The sequence below is a fragment of the Pelobates fuscus genome, chromosome 12 (genome assembly GCF_036172605.1).
Source record: "Pelobates fuscus isolate aPelFus1 chromosome 12, aPelFus1.pri, whole genome shotgun sequence".
Classification (NCBI taxonomy): domain Eukaryota; kingdom Metazoa; phylum Chordata; class Amphibia; order Anura; family Pelobatidae; genus Pelobates; species Pelobates fuscus.
In genome coordinates this window covers 23,500,361-23,514,584 of record NC_086328.1, presented here as the reverse complement: position 1 = coordinate 23,514,584, position 14,224 = coordinate 23,500,361, and the positions used below count along the sequence as shown (strand labels likewise).

Here is a 14,224-nt window from a genome sequence, read left to right as displayed (position 1 = left end):
ATAGAGAGGACCTCAGACCTGGTCCTTGGCCACCCTCTGGTTGTTTTGGCCCCTCATGACATCTCTGCCATCGTCAACCAAGTCCAGCTCAAGCACGTGTCTCCAGCCAGACACCTGCGCCTACAGTGTCATCTTCTTTTGCCTGACAACATTTCCATCCAAAGATGTCAAGTGCTTAATCCGTCCACTCTTCTTCCACTCCCTGAGGGGGGTATCTATTATGGATTTATCACGGATGAAACCTACATTCACCTGCTCTGTGGATGTATTAAGAAAGTCATGCATCCACATTTGACATTTTATGAAGGCGAAAAACCTCTCTGTGAAGGCCCAGATCACGCCTTCTGCACCATGTGGTACAAACCGAACATTACTCCTGAACCTTGCTATGAAGATGAGCTTTACCACCGGACCGATGTAAAGCTCACTGCACAAGACTTTTATTGCGACTCTGAAGGTAATAGCATGGTCTTGGTCCAACTACCTCAACAACTTAACTACCTCTACCGCCATTGGGATACCGCTATCCCACATATTCCTGTTACCAAGTTAAAGACAAAGTCATGGAATGACCTTGGGCCCATGGCAAAACTATGGGCCACCATGAATGAAGAACAGCTACAGGAAAACGGTATTGCCAAATACCCAACAACTGACCTTCTAGAAGCATGGCCACGCCATTTCCTGGAAAAGGAATTTCAAGACCTGGTCATAAAGAATGATTATGACCCAGAAACACCTCATGACTGTTTTGAACAGATGAAAATGGAAACAGTGCACTTACCAACTGTGCATGAGAACCCATTACCAGATCCGGATTTTACCCTGTTTGTGGACGGATCGAGATATGCCGATGAAGGAGGAACATATCACACAGGATATGCCGTAACCACAACAGATGAAGTCATTAAATCATCATCCTTACCGCCAGCAATGTCTGCGCAAGAAGCTGAATTACAGGCCCTGACTTCAGCATGCAAAATTTCCGAAGGAAAACGTGCCAACATCTATACAGATTCAAGATATGCTCTGGGTGTGGCACATGACTTCGGCCTAATTTGGAAGACTAGAGGATTTCTTACCACCGCCGGTACACCAGTCAAACACAGCACTGCAATCAAGGAGCTAATGGATGCCCTCCTACTTCCCGAAGAGGTGGCCGTTTTGAAAGTCAAGGCCCATGGGAAATTGGATACAGATGAAGCAAAGGGCAACCATTTGGCTGATCAAGCTGCTAAGTTAGCGGCCAGGGACTTGCAGGAAGTGGATGAAGAAGTGTCCGGACAAGAAGAAGAAGAAGAAGAAGTCCCTATTTTTGCTTTGCAAACTCTTCCTACTGATTTGCGAATCTTACAAGAACAACAAGCTGCAGTCACTCCTGAGGAAATCCAGAAGTGGAAAAAGAAAGGAGCTGTCCAAAAGGACGGAATATATTACAACAACTTCAAATTTTGTCTTCCCAGAAATTTATACCCAGCAGTGGTCCAATGGGCACATGGGCCTGCGCACCTGTCAAAAGAATTGATGGCCGCCCTCATACAGAAGTATTATGAAGCACCTGGAATCACAACATTGATCAATAGCTTTTGCAAGGCCTGTGTCATCTGTGCAAAATGCAATCCAGGAAGACCAATTAAGGTGCCCGCGAAACACCTGGCAAAGCCTATGTACCCCTTCCAGCGAATTCAAATTGACCACATCCAAATGCCCAAGAGTGGGCCCCATGAATATGCACTAGTAATAGTGGACATGTTCTCAGGCTGGCCAGAAGCCTACCCAGTGGCCAATATCACTGCAAAGACAACCGCAAAGCGCCTAATTACAGATATTGTATGCAGATTCGGACTCCCAGAAGTCATTGAGAGTGATCAAGGCCCAGCCTTTACAGCAACTGTGACTAAAGAAATTTGGACTGCTCTAGGGGTGACTCTGGCCTTCCATACCCCTTACCACCCACAAAGTAGTGGTAAAGTGGAGCGCATGAATGGCACTCTAAAAACCAGAATGTTAAAAATGTCACAAGAAACAAAGATGCCCTGGCCAGAAAGCCTACCAATAGCTCTATTCAGTGTTAGGCACACACCTAGAGGGAAGCATTCACTGTCCCCATATGAGGTTCTATTTGGGACAGCACCCAGACTAGGTTGTTATTATCCGCAGCAGTTACAGCTCCAATCAGATGTTTTAGTAGATTATGTAACTGAACTTGCAAGTGTTTTAAACAAAATACATGCCCAAGTTTTCTCTTCAATTCCAGATCCCGAATTGGATACAGGTTCCCATAACCTACTCCCCGGAGATTGGGTCCTGGTTAAGAAGTTTGTGCGGAAAAATACCCTAGAACCGAGATTTGACGGTCCATTCCAAGTTCTCCTGATTACCGCAACCTCCGTCAAATTGGCCGGTAGGCCAAATTGGGTCCACGCTTCCCACTGCAAGAAATCTCCTGCCCCAGAGGAAGCGAATATCGCACAAACATGTATCTCTGGTACATCTTCTCCTTAATTAGCCTTATGAAGGCCCAGCAAGTAGCCATTACCAAAGACATTAGTGGGTACACCTTCTGGTATAATTCATCATGCACCCAGGTGGCTACTTATACCTTTGACTATTGTGATATTGTAGAATGCCCATTTCCCACACCACAAATCCAGAGCATCTATAGAGATATCCCTCATTCGAAAGACCCATATGTTTGTGTAGTTGACAAGCAATGGGGGCACAATTGTGACCATTGGGGGGCGGCGGGGTGGAATGCCGGGCCTGCCTGGGGTTACAAACCAAAAAGTGCCGTATCTAAAGTAGATGATCATGGTAGATCCCTCCTCCAGAGAATGACTTTGAGAAAGCCTGGGGGGAGTACACCAATGAAATTAATCCTTAACATTGAGCGCCCAAGCCCAACAGATGCAGACCAGTATGTGATGGGAATGTATTGGAAAAAGGGTTCCTACCAAAAATTAGGGCATTTCTACCTTAAAGATATGTGCAACTCTTCTGAGTGGCAAGGGGCCACCCATATGGTCCCTAACCCATTAAAACCTCATATCCAGACCTTTCAAGACATGATGGCCATTGCTAACCCCACCTTTGAAGATACCATGGCCGCTGAAACAGGTTTTAATGATGTAAATTTATGGTTAGAATGGATGAAATATAATGCTAATAAGCATAATAGAACTGCATGTTACGTGTGTGGAGGTGCCCGGCCTCACCTGGGTACCGTACCTTTAATCCTACCTGTAGATATAGAAGAATGTATTTTAAGCCTTTTTGCCTATCACTATAATTTTAACAGGTCCATATGTATTGCATGGACAAAGGAGTATCCTCTCCTAGCCAACGATGTCAAACCCCCTGATGGTATTACCGTATATAAAGGTAATTACACTTGCTATGCCATGTACGATGGTATTGGTAAATTTGTAGGTAACTTTTCCAAAGGCTATTGTGCTACATACAGAACTGTCCCTGTACGTTTGCTGCAACATCACACTAGGTCACTAGGGGACATTTATTGGTTGTGTGGGGATTTACAGCTAAGATCCAGAATGGACACAGAATGGTGGGGAGAGTGTACTCTGACTAAGGCCATTATGCCTATACATATTATTTCTGATACACACCTCAACACCCATGAGTTCAGCCACACTAAGGTTAAACGTGACGCCCCAGTGAAAGGAAGTTTTGATCCTCATGTATATATTGATGCCATTGGAGTGCCCAGGGGGGTGCCCAACGAGTTTAAAGCTAGGGATGAAGTTGCTGCAGGATTTGAATCAATTTTTACCATAGTTACCGCAAACAAGAATCTAAATTGGATAAATTACATTTATTATAATCAACAGCGTTTTGTCAATTACACCAGAGACGCCCTCCAGGGGTTGGCCGAACAGTTGCAGGCCACATCCCAAATGACTTTCCAGAATAGAATGGCCCTAGATATGATCTTAGCCGAAAAAGGAGGGGTTTGTAAGATTTTGCCCGACACTATGACATGTTGTACCTACATCCCAGAAAACACAGGCCCTAATGGTAAAGTCACACTAGCTATAGAAAAATTAAATGACCTGTCAGAAGAGTTAAAAAGGAATTCTGGGATAAAAGATCCCTGGGAAAGATGGTTTGGTTGGATGACAGGATGGCAAAAGGCTTTAATGCAGATTGGTATGGCTATACTAATTTTTCTTTTTATTTTTGCTCTTCTCTTTTGTTGTGTCCTCCCATGTCTGAGAAAATCCCTCATGAAGACTGTTGACCAAGCGGCACCCACTCTGACCCATCTCGAAGTTGATGACCAAGAATTCCAAGACATCAACTCACCCTGTCTGCCGCTGCAAACATTCCCTTTTGTTGATAAAGTGCAGGAATTCTAGGAAGGGACTAGCTCAGGGACAGCATCTGTCAGTGAATGGTAAAGGCCCCATGTGGAGAAGTGGTGGGTTAGCTGCCATGGGATACCCTTGGGTGTGAAGCGTTCGAGAGCCATACTGACGGATGGTTAGCCTATTAGGGTCAGATCTAGGGACAGCCTTGCACTTTGCATTAACATCTAGCTAGCAGCCACGGGGTTTCTGTGCCTTTGGGTTAACACGTCTTCTGATACTAACATAATAAAGTTTTATCTCTTAGAATCTAACATTTCATAGGGGGGACTGATGTGGAATTATTAAAAATCTTTATTGTACTTGTATTGAATTATTGTACTAACTCCATTTTAACTTTATACTGTGACTTCGTCCTCCATTTTGTCCTCCTAACCTGACTTCTTCAATCCCTCCATTTTGTCCTCATGACTTAACTTGTTCATTTTAAAACTACATTACGTGACTGAACTTCTCAACCCAATTAATACAGTAGACAAAGACCGTGTTTCCTTCAAGGACAAGTACCAGGAGGTGCTGGCTACTCCTTAAGACTTGCCGGCTACTCCTTAAGAGCTTGTAAGATAGTATAGTTTGAAGGCCACAGAACACAGTAGTAATGAAATGTTCTATTCATAAGAGACCTTGCACCTGGACATAAAGCCTGATATCACTGACCGTGTAAAATGACGCTTAGGACCCCCTTGCCCCCCACCCGTGTCCAGAATAATCCCACCTCTGATGGGTGGGCACGGGACTAACCTCTTAATTTTACTAACCAATAGGTAAGACACTAACTCCGTCACTTAATAATTAATCCAATTGATGATGTTTATTTGCTGATATTCTAATAATCAATGATGACGCAAAATGCCTCTTAAAAGGGCCTGCGCGCCCGCTTTTTCTTCACTTGCCAATAAACTTTCTCGAAGTTATTTTAACCTGAACCTCGTGTGTCAGACTTAATTACTTCAGCGTATATACGCAATTTAACTTTATTGATTTGGACAGGAACAGATAGACTTTGAACATTTTGGTTTACTTTCAAAAAGTACCATAACAAGCCCATTCAAGAGCACATCAACAGCATTCATAGGGCACGGAATGGGTCATGGCGCTGAATGTCCTTTGGTACCAAAGGTGTAAAACCCAGAAAGGTTCCTTACCAATATCATCCTTCTTTGCAGTGTCAACACCATACTCCTCTGCTAGTGATCTGCACCGTACAACACGGAGGAAAGCACAATTTCTACCTGCATCAAACAAGAACGTCAGAATGAGCATTATAATAGGCTTTAAGCCCACATATGCAGATTTCAATTTACCTTGGGTGAGCGAATAAGTATCACTACATCTTTCACGATCTAATTACATCTACCACAATGCTGTTTCCGCTCCACTGGCCAATTAAAATGAGTTATCTTTCTTTTCATTTACAAAGTGACAACATCCTCATTCTACAGTGCTGTATTATTTTTATGCAAATGTATTAAACTACAACAGGAACAAGAAGTCATGATGGCCCTGGTCAAACGTGCTTCCCAAATTAGGATTGTAAGATTGTACAGCAGGTTGCTTTCACATAAATCACAGGCAGACTGCTCCAAACATATGACACTTGCATTGCATGTCATTTATGTTACATAATGGGGCTATTCAATCCAGATCATACAATTCCATTTACAACTTCCGGGTGGGTGTGCAATTTGTAACAACATAGTGAAAATGTTAGGGACTTTTTTGAAAACAATAAAAGGGTAGCGGCCGAACGCAAAATGGATGCCAAAAGCAGATCTGTCACCTCTAATTAAGTGACAGTTCTCTCACCCCAGGGACTCATGTCAGTTCTGCTTTCTGAACTTAGAGTTTAGATGCTTTTGAAACGTCAATTAAAAAGGGAGTTTGTCATTACTTCGGTGCTAATTACAATACAGTGTTGGGTATATGATCGATAATGCTTTCTGATTTTCAGCAGAATCGCGTGAGTATTTTCAATGTGATCACAATCCAAACATCACCACGTTTTTTGGCAGTAATGATGCAGCAGTTAGAGATCGTTATCAAATTACAACTGGGCTTGACTTCAGTTGTCATCATTAATCACATGTTCTTGAGAATGCTGCACTGAGATTGCAAGGTTAACAATATGCAAAAGTGGATATATCTAGTAATGATCACATCTGACAGTTTGTCCCTATTCATAGTACAATGGTGATAATTATTAGTATAAGTCAGGTGATGTTACCTCCACACATCATCAACTATGGTAAGGTGTTTGCGGTGTTAATTCGGCTCATATGCAAGCACTATGACAATTTTTAGAGTATTGGTTAATTGATAGAAAAGCGATTGATACTTAGCAAGTTTTAAACATCCCATTAATATGTCGATAACTCTTCATAGAAACATAGAATGTGACGGCAGATAAGAACCATTCGGCCCATCTAGTCTGCCCAATTTTCTAAATACCTTTTCTTATAGTTAGGATAGCCTTATGCCTATCCCACGCATGCTTAACTCCTTTACTGTGTTAACCTCTACCACTTCAGCTGGAAGGCTATTCCATGCACCCACTACCCTCTCAGTAAAGTAATACTTCAGAATATTATTTTTAAACCTTTGTCCCTCTAATTTAAGACTTTGTCCTTTTGTTGTGGTAGTTCTCCTTCTTTTAAATATGGTCTCCTCCTTTACGGTGTCGATTCCCTTTATGTATTTAAATGTTTCTATCATATCCCCCCGTCTCGTCTTTCCTCCAAGCTATACATGTTAAGATCCTTTAACCTTTCCTGGTCTTCTTCAGCAGGACTTTGATCACTTAAACCCTTAAGGACGGAGGGAACTGTACAAGTTCTAAACCAAAACAAAACCTGGAATTTGAGCTATATGTCTGTTCAACCACAATTTACCCCTTTCATATTAATTGCACCCACACTTACTATATCATTTTATTATTAATGTCTCACAAGTACAGTGATGCCCCCCATGTACAGGTTTTATGTTTTTTGAAAGTACAGGGTCAAATAGGGCTTGCCCACTTCAGTTTGGTATATCAGTTTGGTGAAGATTAGAAGAAGGGCCCGATCATTGGGGCGTGCTATGCTTCCCAAACGGTGTTAAAGCCCTCCTTTTGTAGGACGGCAAAGCACGCCGTAAGTTCTGGAAAGGGTTCAACATGAGTGTTTAATGAAAGGCACTGGGCTCTCTTTCACTGAGCCAGTAATGGTAAAAGTGCTTTTGAAATCTATGCGTATGGTGTCATTGTTTTGGTATAGTTAATGACTCATCTGGAGCTAGTAACCTGTTGATAAATATAAAATGCTAGATTGTAATCTATTCCTTAATACAAATGGTACTATTACACATTAAAGGACCACTATAGGCACCCAGACCCCTTCAGCTCAATGAAGTGGTCTGGGTGCCCTAAAGTGCCAGGAAAACTAGTTTGTTTTCCTGGCACTATAGTGGTCCTTTAATGAGTAAAGCTATGTCAGTCTTGCGGGATCACAACAGTACAAAAAAAACATACAAGCAATAAAATAAATCAAAATGATCTATTACTTACAGAACAGGCGAATGTCTTTTTCAGGTATACATTCTGGGGGCTGCAAATAAGAGGATCAGAATAAATCTAAGTTATAAACGTGTAGCGGGAGCTACGTATTAAGAGTGTAGGAATGGCAACACAACTACACTGTGATTTTATTTAATGCTTACTTTGCCTACAGACTGCAGAAGTTTGGAAACGTAATTTTCCACAGCTACTGAATCTTTTGTCGCTTTCTCCCGATATCTAAACCCAGAATAAAAAAAGTATAATGATCACAAAACTAAACATGTGTATGTTCTATATCCTGTATACTAATATCACAAATGAAACAGTGGGGATTTTATGTGGCAAGGGAACAAATCTCTTCAACAGCACCTTTTGTTGACAATGCAATGGGGTTTATTCAATAAAGATTGAACTGAAAACTAAATTGCAAAAAAATCCATCTCCAGGACAGTCAAAGCTTGGTTATTTTAGCCAAAACGTAATGTTTAGTGAATAAGTCCCAAACACTATTTTTTTTTCTTTAAATATAAAATTCAGGGAACACTGACATTCCAATTCTGTGGTTCAGCTGTAAAACCCATGTAACCCCTTTGACAACTTTTTGTAGCGTTTTCAGGACTATTTACTGAAATGATAATTCAAAGTGAATTTCAAATTAAAAGTCAGAGTAGCTGAATGGTAGGCACAGCTGACTATTTTGACCTTAAAATTGAAACTCACGGGTTCAGGGCCTGACTGTCATGGTGGATGGATGCATCCCAAGTTAGCTCCTCCACCACACTGCTTTAACGGGCACATTATGTCTTCAATAACCTTGCACGGTGATAAATCTAACGAGGTCTATACTCCCTGACTCACCTGACACCCTGTGCGGCAGGTCAAAAATCCACTTACCCCATCGTGACAAATGCGGCCTAGTGCACGCTGGAGGGGAGAGGCGGCTGACCTCCCGGTCTTAAGGTGCCTAGACGCTGCTACCTGTGAACATACGCCCCGTTACCCCCCTCCTTGGACCTGTTGGGGTGATCCCGGACCACTTCTGGGCAGCCACCTGTACTTGGCGAGACCGAGAGATGAAGCCTTCAAAGCTGGAAGACTCTCCTGTGATCCACATGACATGGTGGAGACCGCATGTCTCCCCATCCCCAGCGTTGAGTAACTCGACATCAAATCCCAAATAAATAGACTTTTCGACGATTTCTGGAGACGGCTAAAAAACAGGCTCTGTTAGCAACGACACAATCATGCTTCACAGGAGCTGTGTTATCAACCATCCCGCAGTATCCAGCAACGCTCCTGGACTGGAAGATCGAACTGGGATTGATGGAGGAGACACAAGGACTGCCACATAATAAGAACTGCGAAGCACATCCTACCCTCAGACCAGCCTTTTCCTGGTCTGATCCGAGAGGCAAAGTCCAGGAAGGGATCTTTGAGGCCACAGCAAGGCTCACCACAGTCCCCTCAGCTGATGCTCCAAAGTCCTTTCCTGAGGCCCTCCTGCCTGGCTGCTCCCTGCCACACGTTGCGTGTGACAGCGGTTCACATAAGACAACCGCCGGTGCCGTGGATCCTGTATCGCACGCAAGTGCCCGGGCTGACAAAGCTGAAGCAACTGCTCATGACACCGGACCACGCTTGGACACTTAAAGGACCACTCTAGGCACCCAGACCACTTCAGCTTAATGAAGTGGTCTGGGTGCCAGGTCCAGCTAGGGTTAACTAATTTTTTTATAAACATAGCAGTTTCAGAGAAACTGCTATGTTTATCAATTAGTTAAGCCTTCCCCTTTTTCCTCTAGTGGCTGTCTCACTGACAGCCGCTAGAGGCGCTTGCGTGATTCTCACTGTGAAAATCACAGTGAGAGCACGCAAGCGTCCATAGGAAAGCATTATGAATGCTTTCCTATGTGACCGGCTGAATGCGCGCGCAGCTCTTGCCGCGCGTGCGCATTCAGCCGACGGGGAGGAACGGAGGCGGAGAGGAGGAGGAGAGCTCCCCGCCCAGCGCTGGAAAAAGGTAAGTTTTAACCCTTTTCCCCTTTCCAGAGCCGGGCGGGAGTGGGTCCCTGAGGGTGGGGGCACCCTCAGGGCACTCTAGTGCCAGGAAAACGAGTATGCTTTCCTGGCACTAGAGTGGTCCTTTAAGGGCATGGGCTGGGAATGTTTTTAGACATAAATGTAGATTTGTTCCCCATTTTGTTATCCAATATAATTTTGTATTAATCTCCTATGAGCTTCACGCTATTCCATCGACCCGCAATTTCAATTGTTAATAGATAAGCTGGGGGCCTTCCTGGAAGGTTAATGCTGTCTGTTAATCTATAATCTTCCATAATCTTTCAATTACTTTCCTTCAATGCAATAATTAGAACTCAAGTGTGTCTTACCACAGTGTTTCTCACTTTATCTTGTTATTCCTCATGTCTAGTTACCTTATACCTAGCTAACTCGTCTTTCACCAATGTCTAGATATGAAGCTATAGCCTGACTATGTCAGTTTTATACAAAAATGGTGCACTATTCTCAAATGCCTTAAACCGTTTTCTCTCTGTAAGAAGTTCCGCTTGCCTATGCTGTTGGGGCATGACGAGCTTGTGTATCTTTTCTGCACTAGAAAAATAAAGAAATATAAAAAAAAGAAATTGAAACTCATTTTGAAGTGTCACTATAGCTGCCTTAGTCCCTGCCTTTATTCCTCCATGCGCGTGTATTTTGGCATTGCTCTATGACTCTGTAGATATTTCTCGTACTCTGACCTTTTTGTACATAACCCATTTCCCTATCTAGATTTCGGTCTGCCTCTGTGCTCTTGGCTCTGTTTCAATACCTCTATCCCAAAACAAATGGAAGATGTAGTAAGAAGGCACAGTAGAAGTGCACTTAGAACGTTCAAAGCGAATGTGATGTCATCAATATATCATTCATTACATCAGATTCATTTCCTTGCTACATAAAACCATGGCATTTTAATTTACACAAAATAGAACATTTCAAGGTATTTTACATTATCTGTGTATGTGTGCACAGAAAACTGACTTTTTTAACCTTAAAGTAAAATTTACACAGTAAGAAAGTCCAATAGATAACACTATAATGAAGAGTTAGTTGAAAACTTACATATTCTGTAATTTAATGAATTTGTCGGAGTCTGCAATCATATCGGGAATTGTACCTCGCAGAGGTAAGTTTCCTTTCCCTTCCATAGAGATAAAGTCCTTGACGGCGCGAGCCAAAATCCAGAACGGCGTGGACTAGAAACAATAATATTCTGTGTCACGTTTGTATTAAACTGGTGGATAGAATGGATATGAATATTTAAAACCAGTTGTACCTGTGGAGTTAGGTTAGTGCAGCGTTCATCATTGAAAACCTCTTCAATGTTACTTGGTAACTAAAGAAGTGATGAAATACATAATTAGTGATATTAATAAAATACATTAGAAAAATATGCAGCATCGATCACTATAAATTACTCCTACTATAAAAACCCAACAACAACACAAAAACAAATTGAGTATATTATTTACTTTTAGGTTGTGTGTTCTACACATGCTGCAGAGAACATATTTAGTTTTTAGGGACAATTAAGTTGCCTAGGTTACTTGTATCCTACTTTTGGTACTAAAAATAAAGTGTCAATATTTGCCTATATTAGAGATAAATTGATTGTATGATCAACACAGCTTCGTGCTCTCAGATGTCTATTACAACAAGAGTATTCTTGAACCTTTCCTTAGATCTTTAGCCACACCGTTAATAAGGGAATATGTATCCTTCAAAATATTTGCTAACTAGCTGGTATTTTGCAACATACCTCCAGACTTAGACTTTGTGAAGGTGGATGCAGATCGTTCATACCTTTGTGATGTTTAATGCAGTATTCACATTTTTTACTGCTTCCTCAAAGTTCTCCTCTTCTTCTGGTTGCCCATTCTCATTCTTCAATATACCTGCCAGGGAGAGAAATCACATTAGATCCGGCAACATTCACACTATTTGCAAAAACAAGATCTTCAGCTGTTGAGGTACCTTGTCTGATCATAGTTCGGAAAGCTTCTTTTTCTTTGTAATTTTTGGGGATTTGCCCTAAATTCTGCAAGATAGGAAGTGTTCACAATCATTATGCTACTATCAGATATTGTACCAAACCAGTATTGGCAAGTAATAGGACTGCAGCTGTTTTTCAACTAGATTTCATGATGATGCAAAAGTATACAGATGCTTCTTTACAACAGAAATAAACAGGAGTCTTGTTGGGAAAAGTATATCTAGAGGCATGCAGTTCTGTCCCAGGTGTCTAGTGGGTGAGCGAGCAGTCTCTGTGTGTTCATCAGCAGAGACAGCTTTAGAGCTCTTGCACTCACATGTGGTATCCTGACTCAAAACTCTAGACTAGAGCAAGATGCCCCAGTAAAGTGCAAATGATCCTTGAAGCCAAATTCCTTCCAGTCTATGAGGAGTGTCGGGGGACATTCTATTTTTTCTCTTGGCTAGCATGGAGACAATTATCAGCACCAAATCCCATTTCAGTTTTGCAATGGAAAATAGGAGCTGTGGATTTGTCAAGCTTTGGGCTACAATAACTACATTTCCCAAACGCTCAGCCAGCCTTTGACACAAGCAGTTGCAATGCCAAATTTGGCTCTCTCTGTATTAGGCTGCCCATCCCATTTACAGCCAAAAACACAATAAGGAAAAAGCTTACCTCACCGCGCCACTTCTCTAAACATTTGGCAACGATAACAACCCATGGTGTGTGACTGTGGTCCTAGAAAGGAGTCAGAGCAGCACAGAAGACAATTAATCTGCATGTTAAACCAAATAAAATGAATTTAAAATTAGTTTAATAATTCACACTACCAGTCCAAGATAGCCATTAAAATTGCTTACTTTTTTGTCCATGTGACCCAGGTCATAGAGTTGAAGATGCTCGCTGAGTTCAGGGAATGGTTGGTCCAGTCTCAGATCTTCCAGTGCATTGTCTGGATGAGATTCTATTACTAGAAGAACAATAACCAAACACGGAAGCTTTAGATCCATCACCAACCATAAACCCTAACTCTCTGCAATATTGTTTGGTCTCTCCAAGTGTAGATGGATTAAATCTATCAAATGAATCTGCTCTAAAGTCTTTTTCATTACAATATATTTTTTTTCCTTCAGTCATTGGTGGTACTATTAGAAAGTTAGTTCAATCACTTAAAGGAACACTCCAAGCACCCTGACCACTACAGCGTGCTGTAGTGGTTATGGTACCAGGAGTGCTCTTGTTCCCCATATTGCAAGCAGTCAAACCATTTAAGAACAATTTGACTTCTTACCAGACACCACTTGTCACGCCAAGGGTGCATAATAGAATATTGCCATTTAATGTAATTTGTGTAGAGCATATATAAATTGGCCACTTGGTTGCAAGGTCAGATGACAGAAGGGGTGATGTAAATTGCATAGGAATGTGAAAGGGGCAGATGGTTTGCAACATGGATTGATTCTTTGATTAATCAAAAGCTCTGCAGTGTGTGAGATTCTACACTTGCGATGCCTGTACGTCTAGTCCCACTGTAAACTAGCTGGCTTTAGCCATATCGCTTGTACCTTTTAATTGAGGAGTTGATTTCTTTGATATGTTAATGATCATTAACTTTCAAGAAAGAAAAGAAAAAAAAACAAAAAACAAGCCTTGTGTTCCAGTATCATATCCAAAAGAAACATTAATACTTACTCACAGAATAATAATTGAGCCTCGTTTTTGTTATATTTGGAATGAGACGAGCACAATCTTCTAATCAAGGCCAAACATGATTTGTGTAACTTAACCATAGGGGAAGGGATTGTGATGTCTGCAATATTGGGTCACAAGTAAGGAGTGTGACATATCTATGGATTGGAAAAATTGTAACAAATTCACAGATGCAATTATTATTTCTGTGGCAAGTACATGAGAGAAGATAGAACCAAATGTTTCCTTTTGGATTAATGTTGGTTTGGGGCCCAAGGGGGTGGTCACTTATTGTCTCTATAAATACGCCTTAACATCGCCTCTGGGCGAGGCATTGTAATCCACAGGGTTATCTCTAATGATACTGAAGTGTGCATTGTACTTGCTTGGAGGCAGAATCTAATTCTAGGTGAGTCACCAGCTTTCTTACCAGAGACCCCCCTGTGCAGAAGTTTTACTTTGAAAACCTGAGTAAGTGAGGACTTCTGTTATTTTATCCGTCGTTGGTGTATGTAATTTAATTGTCATCTATATTTTTGTATGCACTGTGACTATTTTTTGCTCATAATAAATATTCCTTTA

At 41.7% G+C, this 14,224-nt stretch overlaps 1 protein-coding gene across 1 annotated transcript in view; it reads right to left on the bottom strand.

Moving 5' to 3' along the window:
• The window catches only part of NAE1 (NEDD8 activating enzyme E1 subunit 1), a 48,624-nt gene that overhangs the window by 14,349 nt on the left and 20,051 nt on the right, over nucleotides 1-14,224 (bottom strand). Inside the window, exons 8-16 of the mRNA XM_063438295.1 lie at nucleotides 12,814-12,923; nucleotides 12,629-12,691; nucleotides 11,953-12,016; nucleotides 11,782-11,873; nucleotides 11,255-11,314; nucleotides 11,041-11,174; nucleotides 8,082-8,157; nucleotides 7,930-7,969; nucleotides 5,531-5,617 (exon numbers count right to left, since the gene is read on the bottom strand). Of these exons, the coding sequence (XP_063294365.1) occupies nucleotides 5,531-5,617; nucleotides 7,930-7,969; nucleotides 8,082-8,157; nucleotides 11,041-11,174; nucleotides 11,255-11,314; nucleotides 11,782-11,873; nucleotides 11,953-12,016; nucleotides 12,629-12,691; nucleotides 12,814-12,923 (726 nt within the window). The remainder of the gene's footprint in view (nucleotides 1-5,530; nucleotides 5,618-7,929; nucleotides 7,970-8,081; nucleotides 8,158-11,040; nucleotides 11,175-11,254; nucleotides 11,315-11,781; nucleotides 11,874-11,952; nucleotides 12,017-12,628; nucleotides 12,692-12,813; nucleotides 12,924-14,224) is intronic.